The sequence below is a fragment of the Corvus moneduloides genome, chromosome 14, assembly GCF_009650955.1.
Source record: "Corvus moneduloides isolate bCorMon1 chromosome 14, bCorMon1.pri, whole genome shotgun sequence".
In the NCBI taxonomy this organism is placed as follows: domain Eukaryota; kingdom Metazoa; phylum Chordata; class Aves; order Passeriformes; family Corvidae; genus Corvus; species Corvus moneduloides.
The window spans coordinates 12,737,587-12,764,219 of NC_045489.1; the positions used below are offsets into that span (position 1 = coordinate 12,737,587).

The window sequence follows — 26,633 nt, forward strand, 5'->3', positions numbered from 1 at the left end:
AAAGATTTACTATAAAATGCCACTAAATACTATAGTTTGTTTTAAAACAACTTATGTGCTTTTGAAGATTCTTTTAAAAAATAGGTTGGTATATAGTTCCATTTTTCTCATCTTGAAAATTACTGAACTATCTATCCTCTGAATAGCCTAGTATAAACTTCCACAGCATGTGGCCATCCTGTAAATACTGCACTGAAATTATTTCCGTTCCCTTTAATTTTCATCACTTTTCATGTATTTTGACTTCAGCTTTCAGAGTCAGAATGCAGTGACAGGAATCTTATAACCAGTTTTAAAGGTTAAGAGGACAGCCCTGTCTAACTTGTGAGAATGGAAAAATCTACAAGGAACAAAAATTATTTTCTTGAGCTATCACCTTATTCCTAGCCTTAGGGGGAAATTTTCTGTACAAGCTCACTGTTCTTAATCAGGCACTGTAAAGCATACACCTAAATGAAACACTCCCCAGTGCAGGGGGCAAGTCATTTTCCATTCAGTCTGGCTCACTAATGGTTAAGATTTTAAGCCTTTTAACCCTCAACAAAGAAATTGTTTTGAATTTTATTAAAAGCTTCTTCTCATTGACCATTTTGAATGCTGAGGTTTTAAAGGACACAAGCAGAAACATTCCAGAGTGCATAATAAATAAACTGAACACAATAATGGTAACTAGGTCTTTCAGAAGTCTGTAAGGACTCCAGGAGATAGGCAGTTGATCTTCTTCAAACTGAGCAGAGAAGCATGAAATGAACTTCAGGTTGCAACTAACTAGGGAGACAGGTAAGAAAGAACATGTCTCATTCTAATATTACTTAATGCCATGATGGACAAGGCATTTTAACAGCAAAGAGGAAGATCCTGTAATGGACAAAAGCCTCAAATCTAAAGTGATCTGGAAGCACTAATTATTTTAAGTGATGACAATTTTAGAGGTCTACACATGCCAGAATGCAGCTTCTATTTTAAAGCACAATAAAGTCTATTGTAACTGAGAGGAACAAAATTCCATTGATTCTTTAGAGAATAAACTTAAGAAAACTCTTAGAAAAGTAGAAAGCTTGCTACTAGCTCTAGTGATAAACTTATTAGTTTTCACTCTATGCAAAGGAAATGGAACAATATTAAGGTGAATGAATTTAGGTGTAGATCAAAACATGAAGGATTATGCTGCCAGGGAGTGAAGGATTATCATCACTTACCTCCCTCATCCAGAAGCTTCCCACTCAGGGGCTGGGATGTATCTGAAGAGTAACATGTAATGGAAATTTGTAGCATTAAATTAACTGCAGCTGATTGGAAGCACCTGATGGAGAAGAGGTGAGAATACCTGCTGTTTTAGAAGCGTGAATAGGATCATCCCCAAATCTGATTTTCTCGTCTTCTGCCCTGACATTAACTACTAAGGTTAAAATTTGTCTGAACACTGGAAAAATACTGTAATAATCAGTTACAATAAGCTACTGGAGAGTAGTTTCCAGACCAATAAAAAGAGAATAGGCTCAACTTATGGTTTTTAACTGAAAACATGGCCTCGTGACACCAGTAGTCAAATATCCAGGCAATACACTTAGCATCAAAAGGAGACACAGGTTTTCACTGACCCATACAGTGACACAGCCAAAAAACCCAAAACAAACCAAAGCACACCTATCATCTCCTCAATGGACTACTTAAATATGTGAGTCAAGGCTACAGAAAACAAATTCTTACCTAGTAAGTGTGTACTCCCTGAGTCCTGAATGCAGGTTCATGGCGGAAAAAGTACCTATGCATCCACGCAATCGTTTATCTCGACCGATCTTCCACGTTACAAACAGTGGGCTGTGTTAGGGAGGAAAAGAGAGACATGATCACAGGAGCAATTTTGACAGTGTGAAATCTCAGTAACAGTGCCCTTCCATTTCAGGCAACAGGGAGCCAAATCTCTAAAATAACTGTATCTGAACAGGCCAAAGCAGTTAGAAATGTCCTTCGCAATTCTTTTGACTGTTCTAGAAACATTGTTCATCTGATATAATAGAAAATAAAATTACTGGAATAGTTTAGGGGCAGAATGAAACTGCTTGGTAACAGATCCGATATGCTCAGTGTACCTTACTGTTAACCCATTAACCTTCTTCTGTGAATGGGAAAAACTTTACCTTAGAGATCTGTACATAAGGAACCCTTTCTGGAAGGCAAAAATACCTGTCACACCAGCCATCCCTCCTTCTGAACATGAATATTTTGGTCCTTAACACTGCTGGCCAGAAACAGGAATCCATGGAAGACAACAAAATTTAGGAATGCTCTCTAAACTTAAAGAACTACCAGAGGAAAGGATATTTTCTCCATGAAGTTAGCATTTAAAAATATCAAAAGCAACCAGAAGTGGAGCAAAATCTCTAATATGATCACATGAGCATGACAGTTACAAAGAAATACTAATAACCAAACAATCCATACACTAAATTAAAAAGAAAGAGGCAAACCATACATCTCTTGGGGACCAAACCTTTCCTTGCAGTTCTAGAGCATTGCATCAATCAATACATGAGCAACAGAAAACCACACTAAATTGAATTTCTCAAGGGAGTGCATGTAGCTCCTGGATACCAACCCTAACAAAAATTTCTGAGATGAACAGGGATGGTTTGAGAAGAAAAGCACGTAAAATCTACTCTTTTTCTAGAAAAGTGATGAACCAAAGTGTATTACATAGAGAAGAGTGCATTTAATTACAGAAGCAGATCAGTCATTGCACAGCTGCACAGTGTAACAGAGATGGGTTTAACTGTACAGGGGTACATACATAGGAATGGGTGCAGTTTGGGACTCTCAAGGAACAGCCCATATTCCTTTTCTCCTTCCACACCATTAGTTTTGCCTGGTGTGGCACAAGATACTCGTCCTGTGATAGCAGTGAAGGATATGCCTCAGTCTGCAGCACTAACACAGCAGCATTCAGTCCTCTCCTAACTTGCTAAAACCTGTTATCACCTGCTGGTACAGCCACTTCCTCCTTACTTGATTGATCGGGACAAGTTCCCTTCTTTCAATGGTGATGAATAAAAGAGGAAGCTGAAGTCATAGTTTTCTTTTGAATTTCCTTTTCTTTTTTACTGCCACCCCCTCTCCCCTTTTCAAAGTTGTTTAATAAATACTGAAAAGCATAAAGCCAGAAGGGCCCATTACCAAACACTTAATAAAACATGGGCTATTGCACTATTTTCCATTCAGATCAACAAGTGGCATTTTACTACATTTGCAAGAAAGGTATCCCAGTCATCCTTAATGGTACCAACAAAACTATTAGATCACAATGGCTGAAACCACTCTCTCCCCTTAAACAGAAATAAGCATGAGTAAGACTTAAAATGGACTTTAGCACTATTCTCTTGACCTTGGATTCTCTTGGATTATGAGATTTATTACCTGTAATACACTTAGGTGAGGGCCGTAATTCAGGGAAACATATACACATTTACGTTCCTGTCAAAACTGAATTCCTTCTAAAATGCATCATTACTGCTACTTTAAAAGGACAAGAGAAGACCAGAGAACTTCACTGAATGTCAAATAGTACTGAAACATTTGCATACAGTTTGAAGGTCCTTATCAATGAGTACCAAGAGAAAATGTCAAAGTTATATACATATATTTTTGTGCTACTGGTAAGTAGGAGTATAAACATACTGTTCACACTGAGTTCGGTAAATGAACCACCACTGGTAGACATTATTACCATACAACACAAAGTCTGACTAAAGATGTTTTTCCAACCTTTCAACTTCTGTATTTCTCCCCAGGTGCCACTAAAGGTATGAGGATGTCTACACAGGAAATCTAAGCCTACTGAACAGAATTATTCAATTTCCATCACAGGTGTCTTCAAAGTGTAATATGGACCACAGGTTCAGAACAGTCAGTGACCCAAGAGGATTCTAACTCTTAAGATTCAAGAAATATGGCTGAAAGAGACCTTCAGGGCTCCTGCAATTATAAGGAATAATTATATAATTCTGTTCATAAATGATCCACATTCTACTGTTAGAAATAGAAATAAAGGAGACAAAAACCCCCAAAATGAAAAATTTGAAGGTTGCTTCAAAACCCTGCTGAAGTTCAGAACATCTGGAAACATTGTGATTTCCTGCCAAAATGTTTTCCCAGCCAGCTTGCACCTAGCTATTCTTGTGCCAGCATTGTCCTTTAGTTTAAATAGTTCTTTCCTTTCCTGGTTATTATTCCCCCAAGTATTTATAGAAATAACTCTCATGCCTCTCCAGACTTCACTTTGCTGAGTTGAGTGGGTTATGTTCATTCAGTTTCCTCTCAAAGGGGACCTTTCCATTCTGACCATCACATCTCTTCTCTACACTTTTCTCCAGTTTAAATTTGCCTTCTTGAACATCCATGTTTGGAACCGCAGACAGAATTACAGAGGAGGGTCTTGCACCTGAATTGATGCTTCCATCTCTGAACTAGCTGCTCAACACTGACTGCTACATTTTAGTACTAACTCTTACAGCCCAATATGAAGTCCAAGTCTTCAGAAAGCATTTCTACTCTTACACTAAACAAAGACCACAGCAAACATGCTCATAGAAGCTAGACAAGCTATGGAGAGAAAAGAATATTTTTCTTACTAGGGATGTTATTTTGCTTTTTATTGGCATCCTTGTTTTCAGATGCCAGCCTATGTTCCTCAAGCCTGCAATTATTTTCTTGTGTTTTAAAGCCAATAACCCACAAATAGACTTGCTATCTGATATAACTGCAAATCTAAAGTACCAACTCCACAGATATTGATGTCAAAAGCAGCTAAGTAAATTGGTTCATTTTCAACTTGAAAAAAACCCAGCTTTTTCATCTGTTACCTGTTTTTCTTAAAATAAAAACAAGGGGTTTTTTGAGCAACACATTGTTAGACCTAAAAGTCTTCAGTAAAAACCAGGAAAGATGGCAGATGCTTGGAGTCGTTGTTATCCAATGATGTACAGCAAGGATATGCATGGCATACTGGAGACCGGTCTTCTTTCTGCCTAAGGAAGTTTGAAGCCACATATCCCACAAGAACCAAAGAGTATGCTGGGTGGAGTGCTCTCACCTTTTTGTCTGGTTCCCTCTTGATGCAGTCAGAAAGCTGCAGATGTGATTGTTGTTTGTTAGTTTTAAAAAAAACATTCACAAAACCAGACACTGCACTTCCCTGGGAGGTGCTCTAATAATCAGCTTCAAGCAGTTCTCTTACTCAGTTTAGGATGAAGCATAAAAGCAGAACAGCTCCAAGCTCGTGAGTGAGCTGGCTTGAACCAACAGACTCGGAAACTTATTTGTTCAGCTTCTCTTTGTGGTGCCAGGAACCTCTAACATATGCTGCTGACAGTGTTAGCAGGAGTGCTGCAGAGCACCCCCAAGTATCAGTAGCTGAAAGATGGTGGAAGATGTTTCAAACCATACAGGAACAGAAGAAGAGACCAAATCCACACCCTCTGAAGCCCTGTACACGTGACAATCATTCTTCTTTCATGAAAGTCTACATTTTGATTTCTTTTGTTTGAGAGCCAGACACTGAAAAAGTATTTCTATCCAAAACTACTTACAGGTGCCACAGCAAATTCACGAGCAACCTGAAGACTATAAACTCACCATCTAAACATTGCTTAACTTACTATTTATTGAAAAGTCTTGCCCAGCCCTAATCTAAACAGCAGGAACTGTTTCAGTTATTTGCTATAGAGGTTGTCAGGCACTACCCCATGAAATCCAGCTGATCATGTATATTGTTTTTCCTTTCAGTTGCAAACAGTAAGAGTTTAAACTGATATTGTTTCCTTATATATAACTGCACTCATCAAAGGGGCATACCTACACAATCTGTCTCCTTGTCAGATTCTGAAATACATGCATGTATCCAACACCCTGAACACCGACTTTAAAAGCAAGTCAGAAAATGTGTGGCTGAAGCCCAGTTGCTTGGGTCACCCGATCAGTGCTGCCCATGTCACACTCCAGCTACTATTACACCCTTTTCATTAATGAAAAAACTAGGACAGTGCTGTACTTGAGCATTAATCTGTTACAACTCCTCGAAAACTGGAACAATTCACATGCAGGCCACAATTTATAAACCTGTCTAAACACTGAAAGCAAGTATCAGAATAGTCTCTGATACATCACACTTAAAAAGCATGCTTAGGGCATTGGTAATTTTTCACAACCAAAATCGCCTAAATCAATAACTGACCTGTTGCTATATGTTACTGAAAATATTTAGACTGAAAGCAGAAGTCTGCAAGCTATTTTAGCAATCAGTCAGCTATCACAGTTAAGAGTCATCATGCCAATAACTTACACTGACATCATGCAGAATGCACTGTTAAAAATACCTTCTTTCAATATAAAGCAGCACTGGATACAAGCTGCCTCTTATTTACCAAAAAAGTGAAGGGATTCTTTAAGTTTGGGTGTGGGAGAGAAAGCAAGAACTATGAATAAATTGGTCTTGTCCTGATACCAACCAGTATGAAAAGTTGCTCTTCCTTGTTATGGATATGGAGAAAAATAAAGGGGGGGAAGGTGAGAAGAACAGTGGAAAGAAAGGGTAACAGATGAAGAATACTTCTCTACTTTTATTAAAGATGAGTGAGAAATGTTTTTGTTTCATTTGAAGACTTTCAAGTAATGAAAAACTTAGAGGACTTTGAAAAGGATTAAACTTGATGAACTGGAAGGTAAAATGATATTTAGACAGACACTTTAATTATAGTTATTTAACCACTACCTTTTATAACCAGAGAAGATAAGAAAGCCTCTACAGCCCTCATGTTATTTGACACCCAGAGCTGCAGGATCTGACACTTTGAAAAGCTGCACGCTCACCCCTTTGAAAGACCAGAGTGCTTCCCCTTTGGCTCTGAGGATCTCCGAGCTCTCACATGCCCAGGAAGCACTCAGAACACACAAAGTGGCACTTCCAGCATTTTCCTCTTTATTTCACACAGGTGAATGAGCTATTGCTCCCCAGTTCAAGAAATTTTAAGATTTATATTTTTTAACATAAAATTACCCTGTCTTATTTGTGATCATGCTGCACCTTCTAATAACACTAAATGTTCATATAACACTGTTTCCAACTAGAAGCATCTGGAAGAAAAGGAATTCAAGTTCGTCACTGAACAGTCTGCTGCGACTCCTCCCAGGTGCAGTGCCAGCCCTGTCCAGAAGCACAGAGAGCAGCCTCCCTTCTACAACTGATGCACTCAACTCCCGCACTCTCCAGGCTGGGGTATTTCCAGCTGTCACAATTCCATGGGCTGAGTCTCATTACTCGATATAAGAGAATACAGCTCAGGAGTGAAGGAAGCAGCATACCCCCCTCAACAGCCTTATGAAGGGCACCTGCACAGACCTCTGAGGCACAGGACAAGGGCAGGTATGCTGGAAGTACCTGGCTTGTGATGAAAGGGGAAACTCAGTGGATGAAATTACGGAGCTGGTCAACGACCACAAAAAAAGTCTGGTGTCTTTCTCAAACAGTCATCATGCAAACACACAATGTGGGTCAAGGACATTTTAGGTCACCAGATATATTCCAGATAAAGTCTGGTAAGACACAAGAAAGTCAAGACAGGAGTTCATGAGTTTCCAAAGGAGAATAAGGGAGAACAGCAATAGCCCTCCATCCACATTTACAAAGACAGAATTTGGTAAATGTAGACAATTAATACATAAAGCTTTCTGGAAGCCAAGAGAAGCAACAAAAGGAAGAAGTCAGTAGCTTCTCACAGGAGCTCCAAGCTCCTTCCTCAAAGGAAAATGGCACAAGTGCATGAAGACTGACAATCACAGCAATACAGCCACTTGGCAAAACTGGAGAAGACAGAAAAACAGCAAAGCACAAGAAGAGGCACAACAGAGACGATCGATTTGCAACATATGAATATAAACGAGTATAAAGGAATAACCCCCACTCTTCTCATAAAATCATTTATGAGAAGAAAAAGAAAGACAAGGAAATTGTTTGCCAGCTACTTAACTCAGAGACTTCGGGGAACATCTGGCAACAGAAGATGCTAAGAAACCCACATTGTAAGATGTTCAATTAAAGAAAGTCCTAACAGTAAGAATCATTAAGTGTTGGGATTGACTGCCTTGGAGGATTTACAGCTGCCATCACCAGCGTATCCTCAAAGGCCTCCAAAAACAGGCCACTGTCAGGAATGCAGTAAATATATTTGATTCCATCCTTTAACAAGAGAAAAGAGAAAAATGGCCTCCTGATATTCACTGCAGGCTCCTTTTCTGATTTTGTATGATGCAAGATAAGGTAACAAAGGGACAATTCACACATGAAACTGTATAACACTGTGGGAGAGAACTGTCATTACAAACCCCCATGGTCAAAACACAAAAAAATCTGAAAAACCCACATTCATATTATACTTCTGTATGTTTCCTTCTAACGTAGTAGTATTACGGAATTGAGGAGAGAAAGAAAGATATAAGATATGTAATATTAACCACATTTTAAGGATCAGAAAACATTATTTATTGCTTCAAGGAACAGAAAACTGAGTGGCTTCCTTGAGGTTCAAGGTGCTCTTCAACATTTTCTGAATACAGAATAGAAACCAGTTTCTTCATCTCAAGCTCACAGTAAATTCTAAAGCAAAAATTTAGAGAAGCCCATACATAATATTTTTCCTGTTCTGAAAGCCAATATAAAGAGTCTTTCGGGCTAGTTGCAAACAAAAAGTTGGTTTTTTCACTACAGTGCCACTTAACACATATTTTAACATTAGCTGTTAATAGCACAATTTACTTGACTAGTTTTACACAATCAAAAAAGGAATTAGCTACCAAGTAAAGTCTGAAATCTGTTCCCCAGCCTGTGTCCAGTCACATATACATAAGAAACCTCAACTTTCTAGGATAGTGATACCATCGAGCAAAATCCATAAAGACTGGAGCATGTCAAGCATAGATTTCCCCAAACAGAAGGAAATTTATTCCATAACTTTCTTCTTCCACGTGGGAAACATGCTGAGCTTCTTAAAAACAGTCAGTACTGCACTACTCCTTCAACACATTTAGTCAATGAAGAAGGTTCATTACTACCAACGTATGGTGATCCAAAGACAATCACAACCTACTGGCTTCAGAAGCCAGAAGAAAGAGCTGCAATTTTTGAATTTAAAATACTATACAATTACTGAAAATGTTACTAATTACTTCTGAGGGTACAGCATATTCTTTCAGTGATTCTCAGGACTAAATGAGCAACTCTTCCAACTACTGTATTTCAGAAATCAACATTAGAGATTGATTTCTCTAGGCATATAAACCACTCAGTATATTCAGTGATTTTCCCAAAATGATCATGTGCCCTGAGCTGCTAGGTGTGAATTTGTGAGCAAGTTCTGCTTATCTAAGCAGCTAATCTTAAGGAAGGTCAGAAAGCAGCTACTATTTTAAGAATATCTAGTTTAAACAAGAGCATAATCAGGGTTAAAAATGACCTGGCAGGTCGTTTTCTAAAGTGAACCTACAACACCTTAATTAAGGTTGCGTTCAAAATTTATTTTAAAAAACGACATGAATTCACAAACAGCCAGACTATGTGTCTGCTCCTTCAGCTGCAGCATCAGAACTGCTATTCTTGTACACTCTATTGCACGAGCTCAGGCAATATGGGCAGCATTCCGGGAAAGAGAAGGTACAAGTAACAGTTTGTAAGGGGACGACAAGAAATTTTCGGTATGTTCAGACTGGATGCTTAGTCAGACATGACCAACAAAACATCAAAACAAATGACAAAAGTCACTATTTTGCACCTTCTCCCTTTAATTCTCACAAGAAAATCCCTCAAGTTCATGAAACAAATTGAGTTTCTATGACATATGTTCCTAAGTTTGCTGTTCACTTTGCTAAAATAAATATTTACATGTAACAAAACCCAGAATGCCTCAGAAATCACAGACGTTTACTATGCATAGCTTATTAAGCATTGCTAAAAAAAGTTTGAATGTCTACAGTTCCTCAGACTGCACTTTCAAGAAACAACTTTCAAAATCATAACATTCTCCATAGCAATATTTCTCAGGGCAGTACAGGTGACAAGTCAGAGCACTTAAGCCTGCAGCCCTACAGGTCACAATGCACCTGGAAATTCCCCAGGATGGCACCTTCCTTACAGGTGAACTAATTACTCACTTCATTGCTCAGTTACTGATGAATCTTTAGGCCTATATATCTTAGCTTGTTTTAAGGTGAGACACTTGAACTGTCCTCTGAAATGGAATGTTTCTTCCCCAAATTCCCAACATAATAACTTCAACTGGGTATAAATTGAGTTTGTACAAGGGACTGATGTGTCACACAGCTGAGTATGCTCACACTAACCAAGAGGACATACCAGTTCATCATCTCAGACTGCTTCAAATTACAGCACTTAATGTTCCAACCGCAGCTCTTGTCTACCACAAACTCCAAGACCATCAAGCTGTTCTATACCTCAGACAGCAGGTATCAGTTTTATACATCTGGATAGGTACTAAATCATTAACTGAAGTCATCTAGAATTGACTATCTTTAGAGCATCAAAGCCTACGGCTGTACTTTAGTCACTAAACCATTTGTAGCTCCTAGATAGTAAGTTAAATTAAGTATCCAACAGAGATCCTCTGCAGTTAGGCCAGACGGGGTATAGACATGGCTGTGTTATTTAATTGAGAAGGATTTTTTTAAATTAAAAAAAAATAAATAAATCAAGCCTTAAAAATATTTCTAACCCATACAGCTGTGAAGAAAGCTTTCCAAGTATGACCCAAGCATTAGCCAATGCAGTATCACAAGGTTATTCCAGCACCTTGGCTGTTGATCTTAGCAACAGTAAGGCTAGTACAGTCTTTATGTTTACTATTTCTTGTCAGAATCATCCATGCAACAGGGAAACCATTAGTCACTTCAAATTGAAAATACTCTTTGCAATGATGAAGAACAGTGGCACGAAGCCGGCACCCACACAAAACAGGGAGGGGAGGACATGATTAGGGTGTAGATAGGAGGAATCAAAAAGCAAGGTAAGAATAAAATGGAAAATTCACTGCTCCTCAAAAGACTATAGAAGTGAAGGAACTGTGGGGAAAGAGAAGAGTTTTTCACCTTCCTCCGAAGGTCGAGTAGAACATGTCTCTAAGTTTTAAATAATAAAAGCTAACAATGTAGAATAGAACTATCACAATGGGACAAGGGGTTACAGCCTCTTTACAACACAGCATTTGCGATGCCAAGGCTCCTCACCAGGGTATTATCGCAGTACTTTCTGTGATCATGCACACCATGATCCCTTGCTCTTTCATATTTACCTCTGACTAGGCCGTTTAGCCTTCTATCTTGTAAACTTCAGCTAATCCTATCCAAGTCCTGACCAGCAGGGTAAACACACAAACCTGCTCCTCAAAACCAACCAACCATCTCTATTTCAACACCAAAAAATTAAAAGACAATAATTCATCAGCTTTGCTTTTTAAAAAGGCTTATTGTTCCATACATACTCTTTTCATTAAAAATGCCTACAAGTCTCTCAGCACAGGTCTGGAGCAATGCAGCTTGAAGACAGACATCCCTTGACTAGTTCCAGGAGAGCATGTTTATCTGAGCAGTGCACTGCCATATGTGTGAGCGCAGATAGGACGGCTCTGCACTCGGCCTAGATGATTCTGGCTCTCATTAAGCACTAGATCAGGAATTGCTGAAGTGTACACTGTTCTGTAACAAAGCCATAAACATGTAACACTCCTCTGATGAGCATTATCATCCTCACACAATCTGAGATGTGACAAGGTATTACAGAATAAGCATGCACTCCTGCCTCCATCACACTCTGAACTTTGAAAATTCAATCTTCTGCTCATTGTGCCCATTTCTATATTTCGTGTGTTTTTAGGCTTTCTTTCCCTTCTCCCACTCCTTCCAGCTCGTCTTCCATTTCTGTCCTCCCTCCATCTTTTTCATACTTAAATCTCCCTTTGTAACCAGTTTTTAAAAAGGAGGGCGAGAAATGTAATACTCAAGTTATTGCATTCCACTTGACCATTACAAATCAGGGAGAAAGTCCTCAACCCTCACTAAATAAGTCTCTATTTGTTTCATAAATTCTGGAGCCTTCATTTTGATTAAAACTTTTGGAGCATTCAGCATGTTCCCAAAAAAACTCAACAAAAAGTTATGAGAAAGTGTGTTTTGAATTTTGAAATGCAGACTTTAAGGTTCTTTGGAACTTCTCTTATCAAAGTAATACTTAATCTTTCAAGACAGTTCACATGCTTATTAAACACATCCAGGGAAAGGACTGTAACTCCAGATAAAATTCTGCTCTAATGTCAAAAGCACCCAAGAACAAGTGTCACCATATTCTAGGTTATTATGGCACCATAATTTGCAATATTTAATAAAATTATGTAACAATATATATACATTATAGAACTCTTCACATTTATGCTCTGACCTACTTAAGCAATTCTTTTTCCCCAATCGCACAATTATGAACCAGAGCAGAAAAATCAGACTTTATGAAGTTAATACATCAATTCAGTGTCATTATGAATTATTAACATTATTACTTCAGAATCTGCAGTCACCTGACTATGATTTTCTATGGGACATATTTAAACATTCTGAAGAAATATACTTTTGTTTCCTTGATACCTTTACTATTAGTCATCCATTATACTTCTTTTAATCAAATCAAACTAACTTCAGATTATACATTGAAACTACTGATTTGTTAACAAAAACTATTCACAAAGCAAAGCTGGTATTTCCTCCCTGGCTATTTCTACCTTTCTCATTCCCCAGAAGACATCACACTATTTTATGTTCCCTTGGGTAGCTGTTGACAGAAGCACCAGGAAAATACTGCGTCTGAGCCAATAAATAATTTGCATCAAGAAACTCTGGCTACATTTGAAGTGTTTCAAGGTAGAAAGGTTCCAGCCAAAGTCACCTCCCCGCCCAAGTTTCAAAGAAAGTGAGCAACTTCAAACCACACACAGCTCTCATATCTCAAAATGAACTCAAAGCACATGTACACATTAACAAACTAAACAAGTCTTCAAATTAACAAGGACTGGAACTACTTATCCTCCCAAAGCAACACTGCAGAGAGTCCTCTCCAGAAGGAGCAAGTAGAGATAGTCAGGTCAAACAAAAACATTTTAAAAGGGGCAAAATAGTCAGCCTAGCAACATAACTGGACACTTTGCAAGTCAAAGTTGAAGCAATTTCAGGACCACCAAAGATCTCAAATATCTCTAGGTACAGACTGGAATTGAGACAAAATATTTCCATTGAAAGTATTCTCCTTTCAACTGTAATTTTTTTGCAATTAATGCTTTGAAAGGATTCAGCAGAAACCTTTCCTAAAATTCCATGAATGTATCCAAACCCACACGTTTTAAGAACACCACATGCAACACGTTTTAGAAAGCTGCGTAAAATCCCCAGAGCTTCTACCCCATAAAAGACCAGAAGACAGTGCTAAAGAAATCAGGTAAGAATAGCTCCAGCTCCTGTAATTTTATTTCCTTGGAAGTCACTAGCAGGAATGCAGCAAACATTAGTTTTGAGGCACTGGTATAATGTTTCCCCTTTTATCACTAGCAGAATGACTCAGGCATAAAATTAGTTTCGAAATTTGATAGAGAAAAAGCATTCTCCAAGCACTAGAAGTCTGGAAGCTATGTGCCACAGCATTATTTCCATTCTTTTAAGAGAGAAAACAATTCCATGCTCACAAGTAGTTGCTGCATATTTATTACAAACCAGGAGCCAGAGAACACTGTTTTGCATAGATTTCAGACAGCACCTTAACAAACTACTCCTACCTTTACAGTCTACACAAACTACCTTAAAAGAGAGTCAGTTCTCATTTCCAGTGAAGATACTGAATTTTTCACTCTGAATAGACTTGTCAGTTTTGCCCAAATTGCCAGTGACCACTGGATTTTCATAAACTGTTTTTTTTGTTCTGGTGAAACATTACCTGAAGCATTTACACAAGCCATCAGTGAACAGCAGGAGTTGCAGTTAATAAAAGGTCACACAAAATTTTATTAGAGCTATAACTGGGATTCTCCTGCTATAGACAAATCATAACTTAGGTTTTAATGAATTTCAGCTAACTGTGAGACATGCTGTTCTTCCAAAATATTAGATCAGCGAGTAGAAGCAGGCAATGCAATGTATGCAATTTGTTCTGGAAAATAACTTTCTTAATTAAGTTCAGACACTTCATACATACAAGACACTAGACACAGTCAAAAAGGCAGCATTTTAAAGATCCAAATGGATTTCTCTTAGTTGCCAAATGCACAATGCATGCTGAGACAGAAGCACCTAAGGGCACAACATAAACAGATGAACAAACAATTTATGCCAATAACTTAGAATTTGCCAATCCTGTGAGAAATTAACACACAGGAGTTTTCTGCTTAAGTGGAACATGGTTCAAAGGATTGAGAAATATTTAAAGAAACCTAAGGAAAAAATTGAAACTACACAGGATGCTTTATAGCAATAATATGTTACAAAACTTATATGCCAAGGTATCAGCTGACAGGAGAGACTGCAGTTCAGCCAAACATTCAAAATTATTCCTTTAAAATCATTGCTCCTTTTCATTTTAAATTACCTGTTTTAAAAGTCCACTAGATAACAGTAGCTTGCAAGAGACTTGAAACACTAGGAACCATACAACAAGAAGACACATTAGCATTTACTTTCAGATTTTTAGAATTTATTTTAAAAACGTTTAACTTTGAAAATTTTGTAAACATTAAATTATTTTGGAAGTGGTTTCAAGAAGCTCATGAGAATGCGAGAGGAGCCAAAAAACAAGCCTCAGAAGAATCTGAATTTGCCATCTAATTCAGACTTCACTAACTCAACAGCTGGAATAAATTAATTACTATTAAATCAATGCATTCTAGATTGTACTATTTGTATAGAACTTAACATGTAATTTTAACCAATGAGATGACAGTTTAAAGATAGTCTAAATACAGTGCTGGAATTAGAGCCAAAGGGGAATTTATATTTTTGATAAAGACGTAATAAAAGACAGCACTTTTTAGGATGGACAAAGATGATTCAAAATCACAGAGCTCTCACTGGTTTGAAGGTAGTGTGTATGGAGACTGGATGTTTTTAAGGACGACAGACATCTCTCTGTCAGCATAGCTATAGAACACAGGATATCATGCCTTCAGATGAACTAGATGATCTGTCAGTGTCTTCCCACCCCTTAAATCACTACTGACTGCATCGAGGGTTGAGTAACAGTGAAGTCCAGAGCTGTTGCTTAAATAAATACAGACTCGCCCTACCCTCCCATCCCCAGATAGCCTCCTTTCTTGTTCTGCAATGAACATGTGTGATAGAGGAACTGATCTGGTTAAAAATATCTCTCTCCTTTTTGCCAGTTTAAAACCTAGACCAAGTTTGTTTCTCTGCTCCGTTTCACACTGCAGGGGCATACACATGGATTTCAGCTCAAAAGAAAGAGAGGTAAAAGGGGCAGTGAAAAAGGGCAAGGATGATGACTGCTTACATCTGCATCTCACAAGAAGAAACACATGCATTACAGCTTAAACAATAGGGAATAGCAGTAAGATTATTAAAGAGAGGTAATTACTTTCCATGAGGGGCAGGACTACTGCTGGAAAAAGCAGAGGAGCTTTCCAGACACGTTGCTTTAGCAGATTATGCAGAAGCACAAGGCAGAACAAAACTGGTCATGAGGTAAACATAACCATGCTAACCTTGAACAAGAACACACTCAGCACTTAGGCAACAGAGAAGTGTGTTAGCAACAGACCAGATGACTGGTCACTGATCCCTTTGGAAGAGGAATACACTGCAGTTAGTGACACAGTGATGCAGTAACATGCAGAGCCAGTACTGAGGCCACAATTTTCAGAAGGCAGCAGACATGGCTTAGTTACTTTCACACAATAAAGGTAACAGGGCATCATTTTCTAAGCAAGTATACGGTTACTACATGCTATCACCAGCCATACAATTAGACAACCCATAACACACAAACACCAGCTCTAGCAGATGGAAATTACTGGAGGATACAGAAACATGTTTACAGGATTTCCCTGTTGTTACCGTCTTCCCAGTAGCATCTTCCCACTGGCCATCCCTGGGAGATAACTTAGCAGATCCTCACGGGGGGACATCAGTTCTTCCACTCTCTCTTACCAAACAAGTTCACACAAGTGCAGAGATGCTGTCTGCAATTTCGCTTCCCAAAACCACATTTTTTTCCTATTTGAAGACTGACAATTTTAGGGTTATGCCTTCATTATGAGGGAACAAATCTAAAAAGCTTAAAAAAGCCCATTACCTGATATGAACCTCTCTGCAGTTTTGTAACAGATGTCACTGAATGTAACAGCAATGTCACTGAAAAAGGCTCTTGTGTTGCCTACTTGTTTTCTCTTCCATGCATCATCATGCCTTTTGCCATCTCTAGCATTCATGTGGACCTAGGATGTGTCAGAGCTAATCTCTGGAACAATCAACCCTCTGCTTCCTGTTGAGGTAGGAGTCCTCCTTGGAGTAGACAGACTGACTAGAAAGAAGCAGGTGTGGTTATCAGATGACTTTACTCGACACACAGCTTGCTGTATTTGTGACATCTGACAATCAGCTGGCCCAGTACACGGCAGATGGAAAGGCAGCAACTCCACAGGGCTTCTACACTGAACATTGACTACTTGGTGATCCAGCAAAAAAAAAACAACCAGAACAAAAAAACCCCAAAACCCCCCAATCAAACAAGACAGTAATCCACCGAATCCATACTAGTAACAAGCAGTGTATGGAATCACAGGATAGATTCTCTGGAAAGGAAACTCAGGTTGATGGACAGAAGAATTACACTCAGGATTTCCATGGTTTTACTTTCTCAAGTGCCGCCAGATCCACATGTGAGGCTGAGAAAGGAAATCAGTGATACCGACAGCAAGGATTTAGGCACGATGGGAACAGGAAGAACTTGTTAGGCACGCGCATTAGTCATGCCAGAGTCACCCAGACTGGCATGCTAATATGAGTTTTGGAACTTAAAAACACTTCCACACTACTGCTAGAAATTTCATAGGTAACACATGGGAAGCCCAAATACTTGGCCTCACCCGACACCCTCAAAGTAACAAGGATCTCCAAGATCTGGCAGAAGGAGGACAAACCAAAACAGGATAATACTGAGAGCCTACCATCTTACTCAGCAATTCCAATGGGAAAGACAAACAACAGGCAGGTGGGGAATGGCACTGTCTGTGAAGGTTATATAAACATTTAATGGCAAAGTGTTACAGGAGAAGAGAAGTCCAATGAACTTCTTATGGTAGAAGTCACACAATCAAGCAATAAAGATGCATGATCAACTACACTACCAGTTCAGGAAGATTACAGAGTTTCAATTTTAAGAAAGGTAATAACAACGGGCATCGGAAATCTCCTGAAGTAAATGAACCCTGTGACTCATCAGAATGGCATGTCGAGGTTTTTTTTCCCTCCAAATAACAACTTCTACCTTGAAAATTAGTGCTAGGACCTACATGAAAGGTCCAATTTTTTGGCTTAGTTTTGAGTGGTACACAGGACCTAGTTAAAGGATAGGAAAGCTGCTCTGTAACTGTGCCTGCAATGCAATTATATTTCAATATCGCAGTTGAATACAGTGAGACAAAAAACCATTGGCACATGGATAATTAATGTTAAGGGAACAGTGTAAAAAAAAAAAAGTAACTAGTAATCCTCTCAAACTTGTTTCCCTAAAAAAACAACACAATCAAGCAAACAAACCCCAGAACAAACAACCCTAAAAAGAGGGGGAAAAAATTACAAAAAGTAGCAGACAAAAGCAGACAAAGTTCTGTATTAGGAGACCAGGTAAAACTTCTCAAAGTTGGAAGCAAAACAAAAACAGTCAAAGGAATACATCAGTCCCTGCAATAAAAGCCTACATACTGCATGGTTAAATGGGGAAGTTAGGAAGCAAATCTGAGAGGTCAGCTTTTGAAAACAGAAATCTTGCCTAACGAGAACAGAAGAGATTAGAAAATACATGGTAGGTCAAAAGTAAACAGGAAATAGAACTTTAAATGTTTGGGTAGCACCTTGCAGTTATTTAACTACATCAAAAGCAGGAAACCAACTAGAAAAACCAGTGGGATCTCTTGCAAATAAAAATGAGAAAGGGACAGAGAGCTGACAAGACCAGTGTAGAGGAGCTCAGTTGGAACACTGTTCCCAGTATTTACCAGTGGAGCAACTGGGGAGACATTCACACCTATCTTTACAGTATATAGGTCAGAGGGATGAGGTCAATTTTAACTAAGTACAGGGGAAGCATTTGGCTGAACAGACAAGTCAGACATAGTTCACTGGGGCCAGCACAGGCCTTCACAGGACAGTTCTGAACCTGACACTGAGGAACTGCTGGGCAACAGGTTGCCATTGTAACTCCAGAGCACCCTCAAGACTCTAAAGGGACTGACACTACAGAAAAGCAAATGCAATTTCCATCCCTGCAAAGTAGCAGCAGATCAGATCACTGAGCACAGACAACCAGTCTGCTGGAAAGAGTACACATAGCTTCTCTGAGAGAAAATCCTACTAAGACCACAACACTTCCCCCCCATGATGATGCCAACTTATCTGTCCCTCTGAATGTGGGGGACCGAACTGTTGGATCCATTGAGTATTTGGGCTGGACTCCAGATAGTCTTGTGGAAGCAATCCATCAGGACTATTTTGAAAAAAAACAAAGAAAAAACCCCCAACTTTTAAATGTAATCTTCAGCTACCCAAAAGGAGCTCAAGACTTTCTGTGACAGCCTGCACATGGTTCTGCTACATATTGCAGGCTCCTTCACCATCATAAAATCACGATGCAGACATTTGCTGTACATTGCAATGTTTGCAACTACGTGCTTAAAAGCACCATGATGTACTCAGATGAACTCAACAAGGGGAAAAAAAATCCCATAACCCTGTTTAGCCTTATAGTCCAGCCTGCAAGCTTTGTTCTGGTGACTGGGGAATTAGATGTAGGGCAAACAACTGGCAATGCTGTTAACAGCAGAATCATGAAAGGAAATCTGTTATGTGATTGCTTTTTCTTCCACAGCCTCTGGATGTACTTGCACGCACCAATCTACCTGCTCAAGGTGCCAAAAGCTGGAAAAAGTCATTGAGGTGAGTCCACCAAAAAACCCTCAAAAAACAAACCAAAAAAACCCCCAAAAAACCAACCAACCAACCCCCAAAACAAACAACCAAATAAGAAAAAAACAAACCAAAAAAAACCCCAAATCAGGTTGAAAACACAAATATTTCCCTGCACTGTCATCTTCAGCACTGCTGGGGACAACAGTAGGCTTACAATCTCAACCAGGAGAGCAGTTACATTCTCAGAGCAGAAGACAAACCCAGGTTAAAACAACTTGAGCTACAGTTCTTGTCAGTCTAAAATTAATACTGGCTTGTTGCAAGGGTCCCATCTCTCCCCATGGGAAGACCCTATCCCTTAAGCCAGCTCTGGCATTTAGCACGCTACAAGACTCAGCAAAAAAAGTCTTAAAACTCAGCAAAAAAATGACCTAACAAAAAAGCTGCAGAGTATCTGCTGCTGACTTATCAAGCAGAAACAGCACAGCCAGCATACACACTAATCAATGCAAGTAGTTCAAGGGATGGTGTGGGGCACATGTATGAGGATGTTTTGTTTGCCCTGGACATGGAATCTTATCCAAAGGCTGCATTTAACTCGCATTACTTCCCCAAACCAGCAAACTGTAGTCAGAGCATTAATTACACCAGCAGTAGTCTTGGTATGTGAGTGAAGTCAGATTCAGAAACTGCACTCCAGTTCTATAATGTCATTCATGTGGCTCGCAGGACACAAATACACTGCATGAGATAGTCAGTTATTCAACACTAACAAGGCTAAGGAAAACAGAATTCTGAAAGACCTGGAATTAATCTCAAAGACACTAAAATGTTCCCACAACAAAGCTTAAACATTTCTTTCTAAAATTAAATATTCTCTCAAACATCGCATGAGACGCAAACAGTCTCTCATAACTATGTACAGAACACCTTCAGTGAGATACCTTCAAATGTCAAAACAGAATTTCAAAAATCATCCCATCAGACTGAAAACTCTGGAAGATAACCAGAGTGCATTTTAATTTTGATGCATTAAAATCTGTGGGTTCATGTTTTGTTTTTGTGTCACATAGATATTTTGTGAAAGCAAAAGCTAATGACCAATCAACCTTGAAAATGACACATTTCTGAAGCTAACACAAAACTACAACTACACTGCACACCAGCAAAGTAATATATATAGCCTTTCAAAAGTAGTACCAGGAGTTCTCTGAAAACACTGTATCCTACAATTATGCTGTTAAAATATGTATGGTATTTAATTTAATATAGTATAAATTTGCTAGTTTTGTTAAAGACAGTTATTTGGTATACTACCAAAAAGCCCCAAACCAACTTACCACCTATGAGCAGATCCCACACAGTCATGGTTCAATCATTCTAGGAATTAGCTAAAATAAAACAGCTGCAGACCAAATCATTGACCTAAAGAGGAATATTATTTTGTTGCTATTAAATCTGTACATTGGCTAATCAATGAAGTTTCTAAAGGTCAAACCACTGAAGATTTATCTTTATTCGAAAAAAACTAAAGACTCAACCAAGCTACTGCCTATTTATTTTTAAAATCAACACAGGTAAACAGATGCTTTTAAAGGACTATGAAAAAGGCTATACATCCCTTGAAAACAACAGAGTTGCTCCTTTTTGGAATTTCTCACTGCAATGCTTCAAGGTGCCAAATCTCCTATTTTCACCTCTTCCAAGGCAGAATAATTTCACTTTTGTGGCATCTTGCTCCCTGACCTGACTTCAGGCTGCAACCTCTATTTACCAGATCTGACAGCCAGAGGTTGGCACCAATTTTTCTTTCAGTAACCTGGGAAAGGTAGGTCTACACCATGATCAGCAAGTTTTACTGAAAACTAAAGCATGGGTTTACACAGCTGACTTTGCTCAGATACAGCCACTGGCACAGCATCCACCTCATGAACAGCACTCAGCTCTGTGCCAGACTGCACACGAGGTGGTGGCACGTTCCACCTCATGGTGTGAGGTCAGACTTCCTCTGACCATCATTTCCAGTTTTAGCCCCATAGAGGCTGCCACTCCCTAACAACTGCATCCAAGCCTAACACGGGTAGCAGTGGCCATACTTCAGCTGATGGGGAAACCTAAACTGAGATGAGGAGGAACAGCAGGATAACCATATAAAAACACCAATAAACCATGTTACCAGCTCTAGAAGCAATGATCACCTACTATATCACTTTATAGGTTTGTTGTTTTGGTTTAAAAAAAAAAAAAAATAAAGCCACATAAACAACCCACCAAAATACAGCTTTGCTTTAAAAAGTCCTTCACATACCACAATTTCAAAATTATCAACTTGAAGTCTTCTGACATTTCAATGTAAACATGGGAGCCTCAACTTTCCCTGACAGCTCAGGGTGAGCCTGTCTGTTCGCTTCCCTCTTACTCCCTTTCATAGAAACTGTGCTCCTACACTGCTCCATTTCTTTGCTGTCATGAGATCCTGTGCAAATAAAAATCCATTTTATTAGGTGGCTGAAGTCAAGCAGGAAAGTCTCCAGTATCACTACTCCAAAAAAAATTACTGCTTAACATACACTTTGTTTGCCATTTGAATCCTTTCCTTGAATTTTATTTTGGCAACCATTCTTATTAAAAGATACTGTGTTCAGAAAACCAATACCCCATTCCCTGTTTAACATGAACAATTGCTGAGTTATGGTTCAGTTCCAATCCAGTGAAAAATTATTTATATACATAACATTCTCCAAGTTCATTACCTCCAGAGATCTGTTATTGACCAATGTTGCTTCTATTCATCATTACCTTAAGAAAGTCATAAATCTTAATCAAATCAAAAGCAGGGTGGAAAGAAAGGTAGAAGTTTCTCTGCCAAAGCAAAACAATTTATTAGAGACCAATCCCCACTAAGTAAGTTAGTTATTCTGCGAGACCCAACCAGATCAGAAAGTACCAAATTGGGCATCTCTGAACTCACAGTGAAACAAGTAATCTGCTCAAAAATAAGTTCTTTCCATCCGAAACTGCCTACAGACAGTTCATCTAACAGCCCTTAGAGATAATAAACTTCATCTATCACCGCTATTCTCTAGAAACAATCTTCCTTACACAAGAAAGGATCAGTGCCACAGTTTAAAAGTTATCCCCATATTCAGATACAGAATTCATTGGTGACAGCACTTAACTTCACGTCAGGAGTACCAGTGGATCATTACTAACTACCATGGCTGCACATGAGGACATGAACAATATGGCACTGATTGCCAGAGTCAAATAAAAAAAAACAAAAGAGCAGTTTTCAGGCAAGAAATAAACAGACAATAAGATGATATGGAGAAGACAAGCTCTGCCACATATCTTGATAACCTGAGACTTTCAACGGCAAAATTACTGCCTTCATTCTTGAAAACTTCATCACCAGAAGATTTCTTGATCTAGAACATACTACCAAAGCAAAACAACCAAAGACCAGGATTATTGCCTTCTACCAGTCCCCTTCCATTGGGGGACCATGAGAACATAAAACGCCACACTGATGCCTAAAGCCCAAGTCTACTCCAAGGAACTCAGAGGGACCTTTTAAACTATCAAATCTAGTAAGCTTACTACCAAAGGCAATGTGTCATATATATATATATATTCTTATCAAAGTAATCAAGATCGTATCTACACTATTTGGATTGCTTGCCTCCACTAATCCTATTAGTGGTTACAATAATGCTATGTTGCTCCAGAAAGGCAGAAACCTTACACTCTAAATCTAAAATTTATTCACAGTCTTTTTAATATCTTTTTGTTCTTCTAACAGTACTGCCATCTGGTTTAAAAGAGTTGCTTTGTCTTTCTCTTCCTATACACACATACATATGCACATACAAAGAGAGACAGACAGAACAGTATGTACACAGACATACACTCAATCAAATTTTGTACCTTTTAGTTATTGTTCTGATCCTCTCAAGCAGCCCAGCTTTTCTCATCTTCCTCTGCAAGCTGATCTCACAGTTCCAAGCACTCTGGCTGCCCTGCTCTGCAAACACAAAAATGTCTTTCTCCCAAGAGCAGCAGAACCATAAACTTTTACAAGTAAGCTCTCAGCCACTCTCTTTTACAACTGTATTTAATATTTTTCTATTCTTACTTATAATTACTCTTTAAAATAGCCACTTGCCCTTTATATATCTACAGCATAATGAAACCTAAGCAATAACTGACAGCCAGCTAGTAACACCAGAAAACCATTAAGGAGAGAAACTCCTAACTTACAGAATCAGTTTTTATGTACTCCTAAAGTACATCACATTGTTCTAAAAAATACTGATTTTCATTCCATTTCTAACAGTATAGCCCCTGAAGTATTTCAATCATTCCTGCAGAACATTCTCATCTTCCTTCCAACTTCACCTCATAAAACTTCACTAGAATCTACTCATTGCTAGTGGGCTGGGTGAGGTGTTGGGGAGAATTACTGGTAAAAGACAGTACTTCTGGTTCCAGGTATCCCAAACTACAAGTTCCTGAAGAACTAGAAAAATATTTAGGAAGTATCATTATACGATCACTTCTTTGTAGTTCCTTGGCCACTCCTGCCTTTTCTTTCTGCTCATCTCCATTTTCAACACGCAGGAAATCAAGAGATCTTGTCTCTTCCACACAACCATAACTCACTGGCTTTAGCAGGGCATGGAATGGGTAACCATACCCTCTTCACAGTTTCAAAATGTTGATAAAAGAATGATGTTCACACAACTTGAACAGAAACACAAGATACAGTATGATTTTTGGAAGGTCTTGTCTTCAAATTATATTAGCAGACTTAAAACTGCCTGAACTATTCTCAGGGAAAGGATTCACTGAACAGTAGCCAAAAACATGAAGGAGGATACTGTGACTATGAGAACTCCAAATGAAAAAAACTATTCTAAAAAAAATCATTGCAAATTCTGTGACTTAATTGAGAAGCAACAATAGCCTTTAAAGGAGTCAAGCTAACATGATTACAACTGTGATTCATTTCAGATATAGTGGATTACAGTTTAGAAAAAAGGAAGAAAAAGGAAAAAAAGAGAAGTGTATTCCTCCAAGTTGCCAATTTAGGCAAAAGTATCCTGAGCCGAGTCTGGAGAGCTTCTTGGCAGGGTAATCCAGCCAAGGGAAAGACCAATTGCAATAATAGCCCATTTCTCTCTATACTAACTTGACGAAGAAAAGCAGGTTGAGGTGCCTTATTTTTTACATTAGGTACACAAGGTAGAGTAACTGAAGATTTCATCCAGGTTTGTCCACCATAATCACATGGCCAGGAACAAAACACAACCCTTCCAAACCCCACTGCAGTGATTGATCCTTAAGTCCCACTTGCCTCCTGTAATAACCTGCATACAGAGAAGTTGGACAGAACCTGCAAAGCCCCAGAAACACTCAGAGGTCCAACAGCCATTCAGTGTTCTTATGTAAGATTGTCTCTTTTTTCGACTAATCCAATCACTTAAAAACAAGTACCAGCCTTATCTGTGGAACTGAACTGATGCCTTTTCCTGGTCTTAAAATCAAGAGGCATACACGGTTAGAAGGGGAAAAGGGATTTTACCTTGGTATTTATTTTTAAGGATCCTTAGGTGTACACGTCCAGGTCATATGCATCAAGATGTACCCCACCGAGTCTTTCCCTGTGTCTCCGTGTCTCTCTTCCTCCTCCTCCCCCCAACATTGGGTATAACATTATAGGTTTTACTAATTAGCATATCTATCAAAGATTCCCCAATGAGAGGCTCAAGTGAGCCCCCCTCCCCAAAGAACCTTCCCCTGGATGGTTCTATCTTGGTTTACAGAATATGTTCTGGAGAGGACCTTGGGGTCTGGGGCACACTAATCCCTAATTACAAAGCTTCTAAAATGTTTAGTCTCTTAGCTTGACAAACAAGTCCAAGAATGTAGGCAAAAAGCACTAGGAATACAGAAGTTGTAAAAGGTATAACAGGGGTATAAAAGAAAAGGCAAAAATCTTCATGGCATCAGAACCATTGAACATTACCGATCTCTCTGCAATGGCCTCTTCCAAGAAATTTCTGGCATCTCCAAACCCCTAAAATTTAGTGCCAAGATGTCAGAGACCATTCTGAACTGGCCTAGTTTTCTCCTCCAGAGCAATTTCCATTAAACATTCTACATAAAATGACAACCAAGGAAGTGTATTATGCTTATGTTGCCTAACTCTTGAATGTGTATCTGTGATCCATACATTCATATGACCACTGGTCAGAGAAAGAGTAAGTATCTCACACTGTAGCAGCAGAGTGCAGAGTGCTTGCCATGCTCCTCTATCTCCATCTACCCTAGTTTAACTATTTCAGCTCAGGACAAGCAAGAATCTGCTGCTGCTGAGCATCTCAACACATTTAAAAAGGAAGAAAACATACTTAAATTAGCAGGTTGGCATAGGGTAGTAGGTAGTCTTTGAGTAGGTTATTCCAACACATTTATATTGCATATATGAAGAAACTTAACACCTTGAAATCCTCCAAGAAGAAAAAAAGGGAAGGAAAAAAAAGCAGCTGGTACCAAACAACCTGAAATACAGATTTCATATTCTCCCAGAAACAGGTACTGCTGGGAGCTACTTTTTGCAGTGGCTTAGATTTTCTACCTTCAAAGCTCAAGCTGTCCAAGCACAGAAAACTGCAATAGTTCATCCTTGAGGTGAAAAGAGACTACAGTGGTTAGATGTACACAGGAGTATTTGTTTCACTTGCAGCTTTTTCCTGTGAATTAAGAAAAAGGTAATTTGTGTTCCATTTACTTATAACACTTCATTTTTAATGCTTGGGTTTATCCAGTGTTCCTTCCAAGTGAATAGCCCCAATCTTTATACATTCTCTCAACTTTTAGTTCCAGTGTTTTAGAGGAATTCAGGTACTATAGTGGGAAATATCCCATGTGAGATTTCTGCCGCCTGCCTCTTCTCTACCTGTTTATTTTTCAATTTCAGTTGAACTGAATCAAGAGCCAGAATCCTGCTCCTATTTCCTAAGGAAGAGTGAGTCTCATTACTACAACTTCATATTCTATCAGCATCTTAATAGGGATTAGTTTTAATACTACATTACCATTTGGTTCTTCAGAGTTTGGATAACTGCTTGTACAACACTGTACGAAAAGAACTTGCCTTCTATTGCTTGGCTTGCAGTTTTTCATTTGGGCCAGTGGCTTACTGGAGTTTTGTTCCCCTCATGTTTAAGAGATGCTTCAATTGCAATTACTCACCTCCCCTCAGGCACTGCAGCACTCTTTGAAGAGGGCTTCTTTCCTCAATACACTTTTTCTGTGGGTTTTTCACCCACCCGCTCAGCCTCCAGCACTCTCTCTGCAGAAACACTACTTAAGAGAAGGTTGGTGCAGTACTTTCCTTG

The 26,633-nt window shown here is 38.9% G+C and overlaps 1 protein-coding gene across 2 annotated transcripts in view; it reads right to left on the reverse strand.

Moving 5' to 3' along the window:
- AMMECR1 (AMMECR nuclear protein 1) overlaps positions 1-26,633 on the reverse strand; it is a 99,060-nt gene that overhangs the window by 37,591 nt on the left and 34,836 nt on the right. For both annotated transcript variants that reach the window (XM_032123745.1, XM_032123746.1), the window contains exon 3: positions 1,711-1,821. In XM_032123745.1, the coding sequence (XP_031979636.1) occupies positions 1,711-1,821 (111 nt within the window). The remainder of the gene's footprint in view (positions 1-1,710; positions 1,822-26,633) is intronic.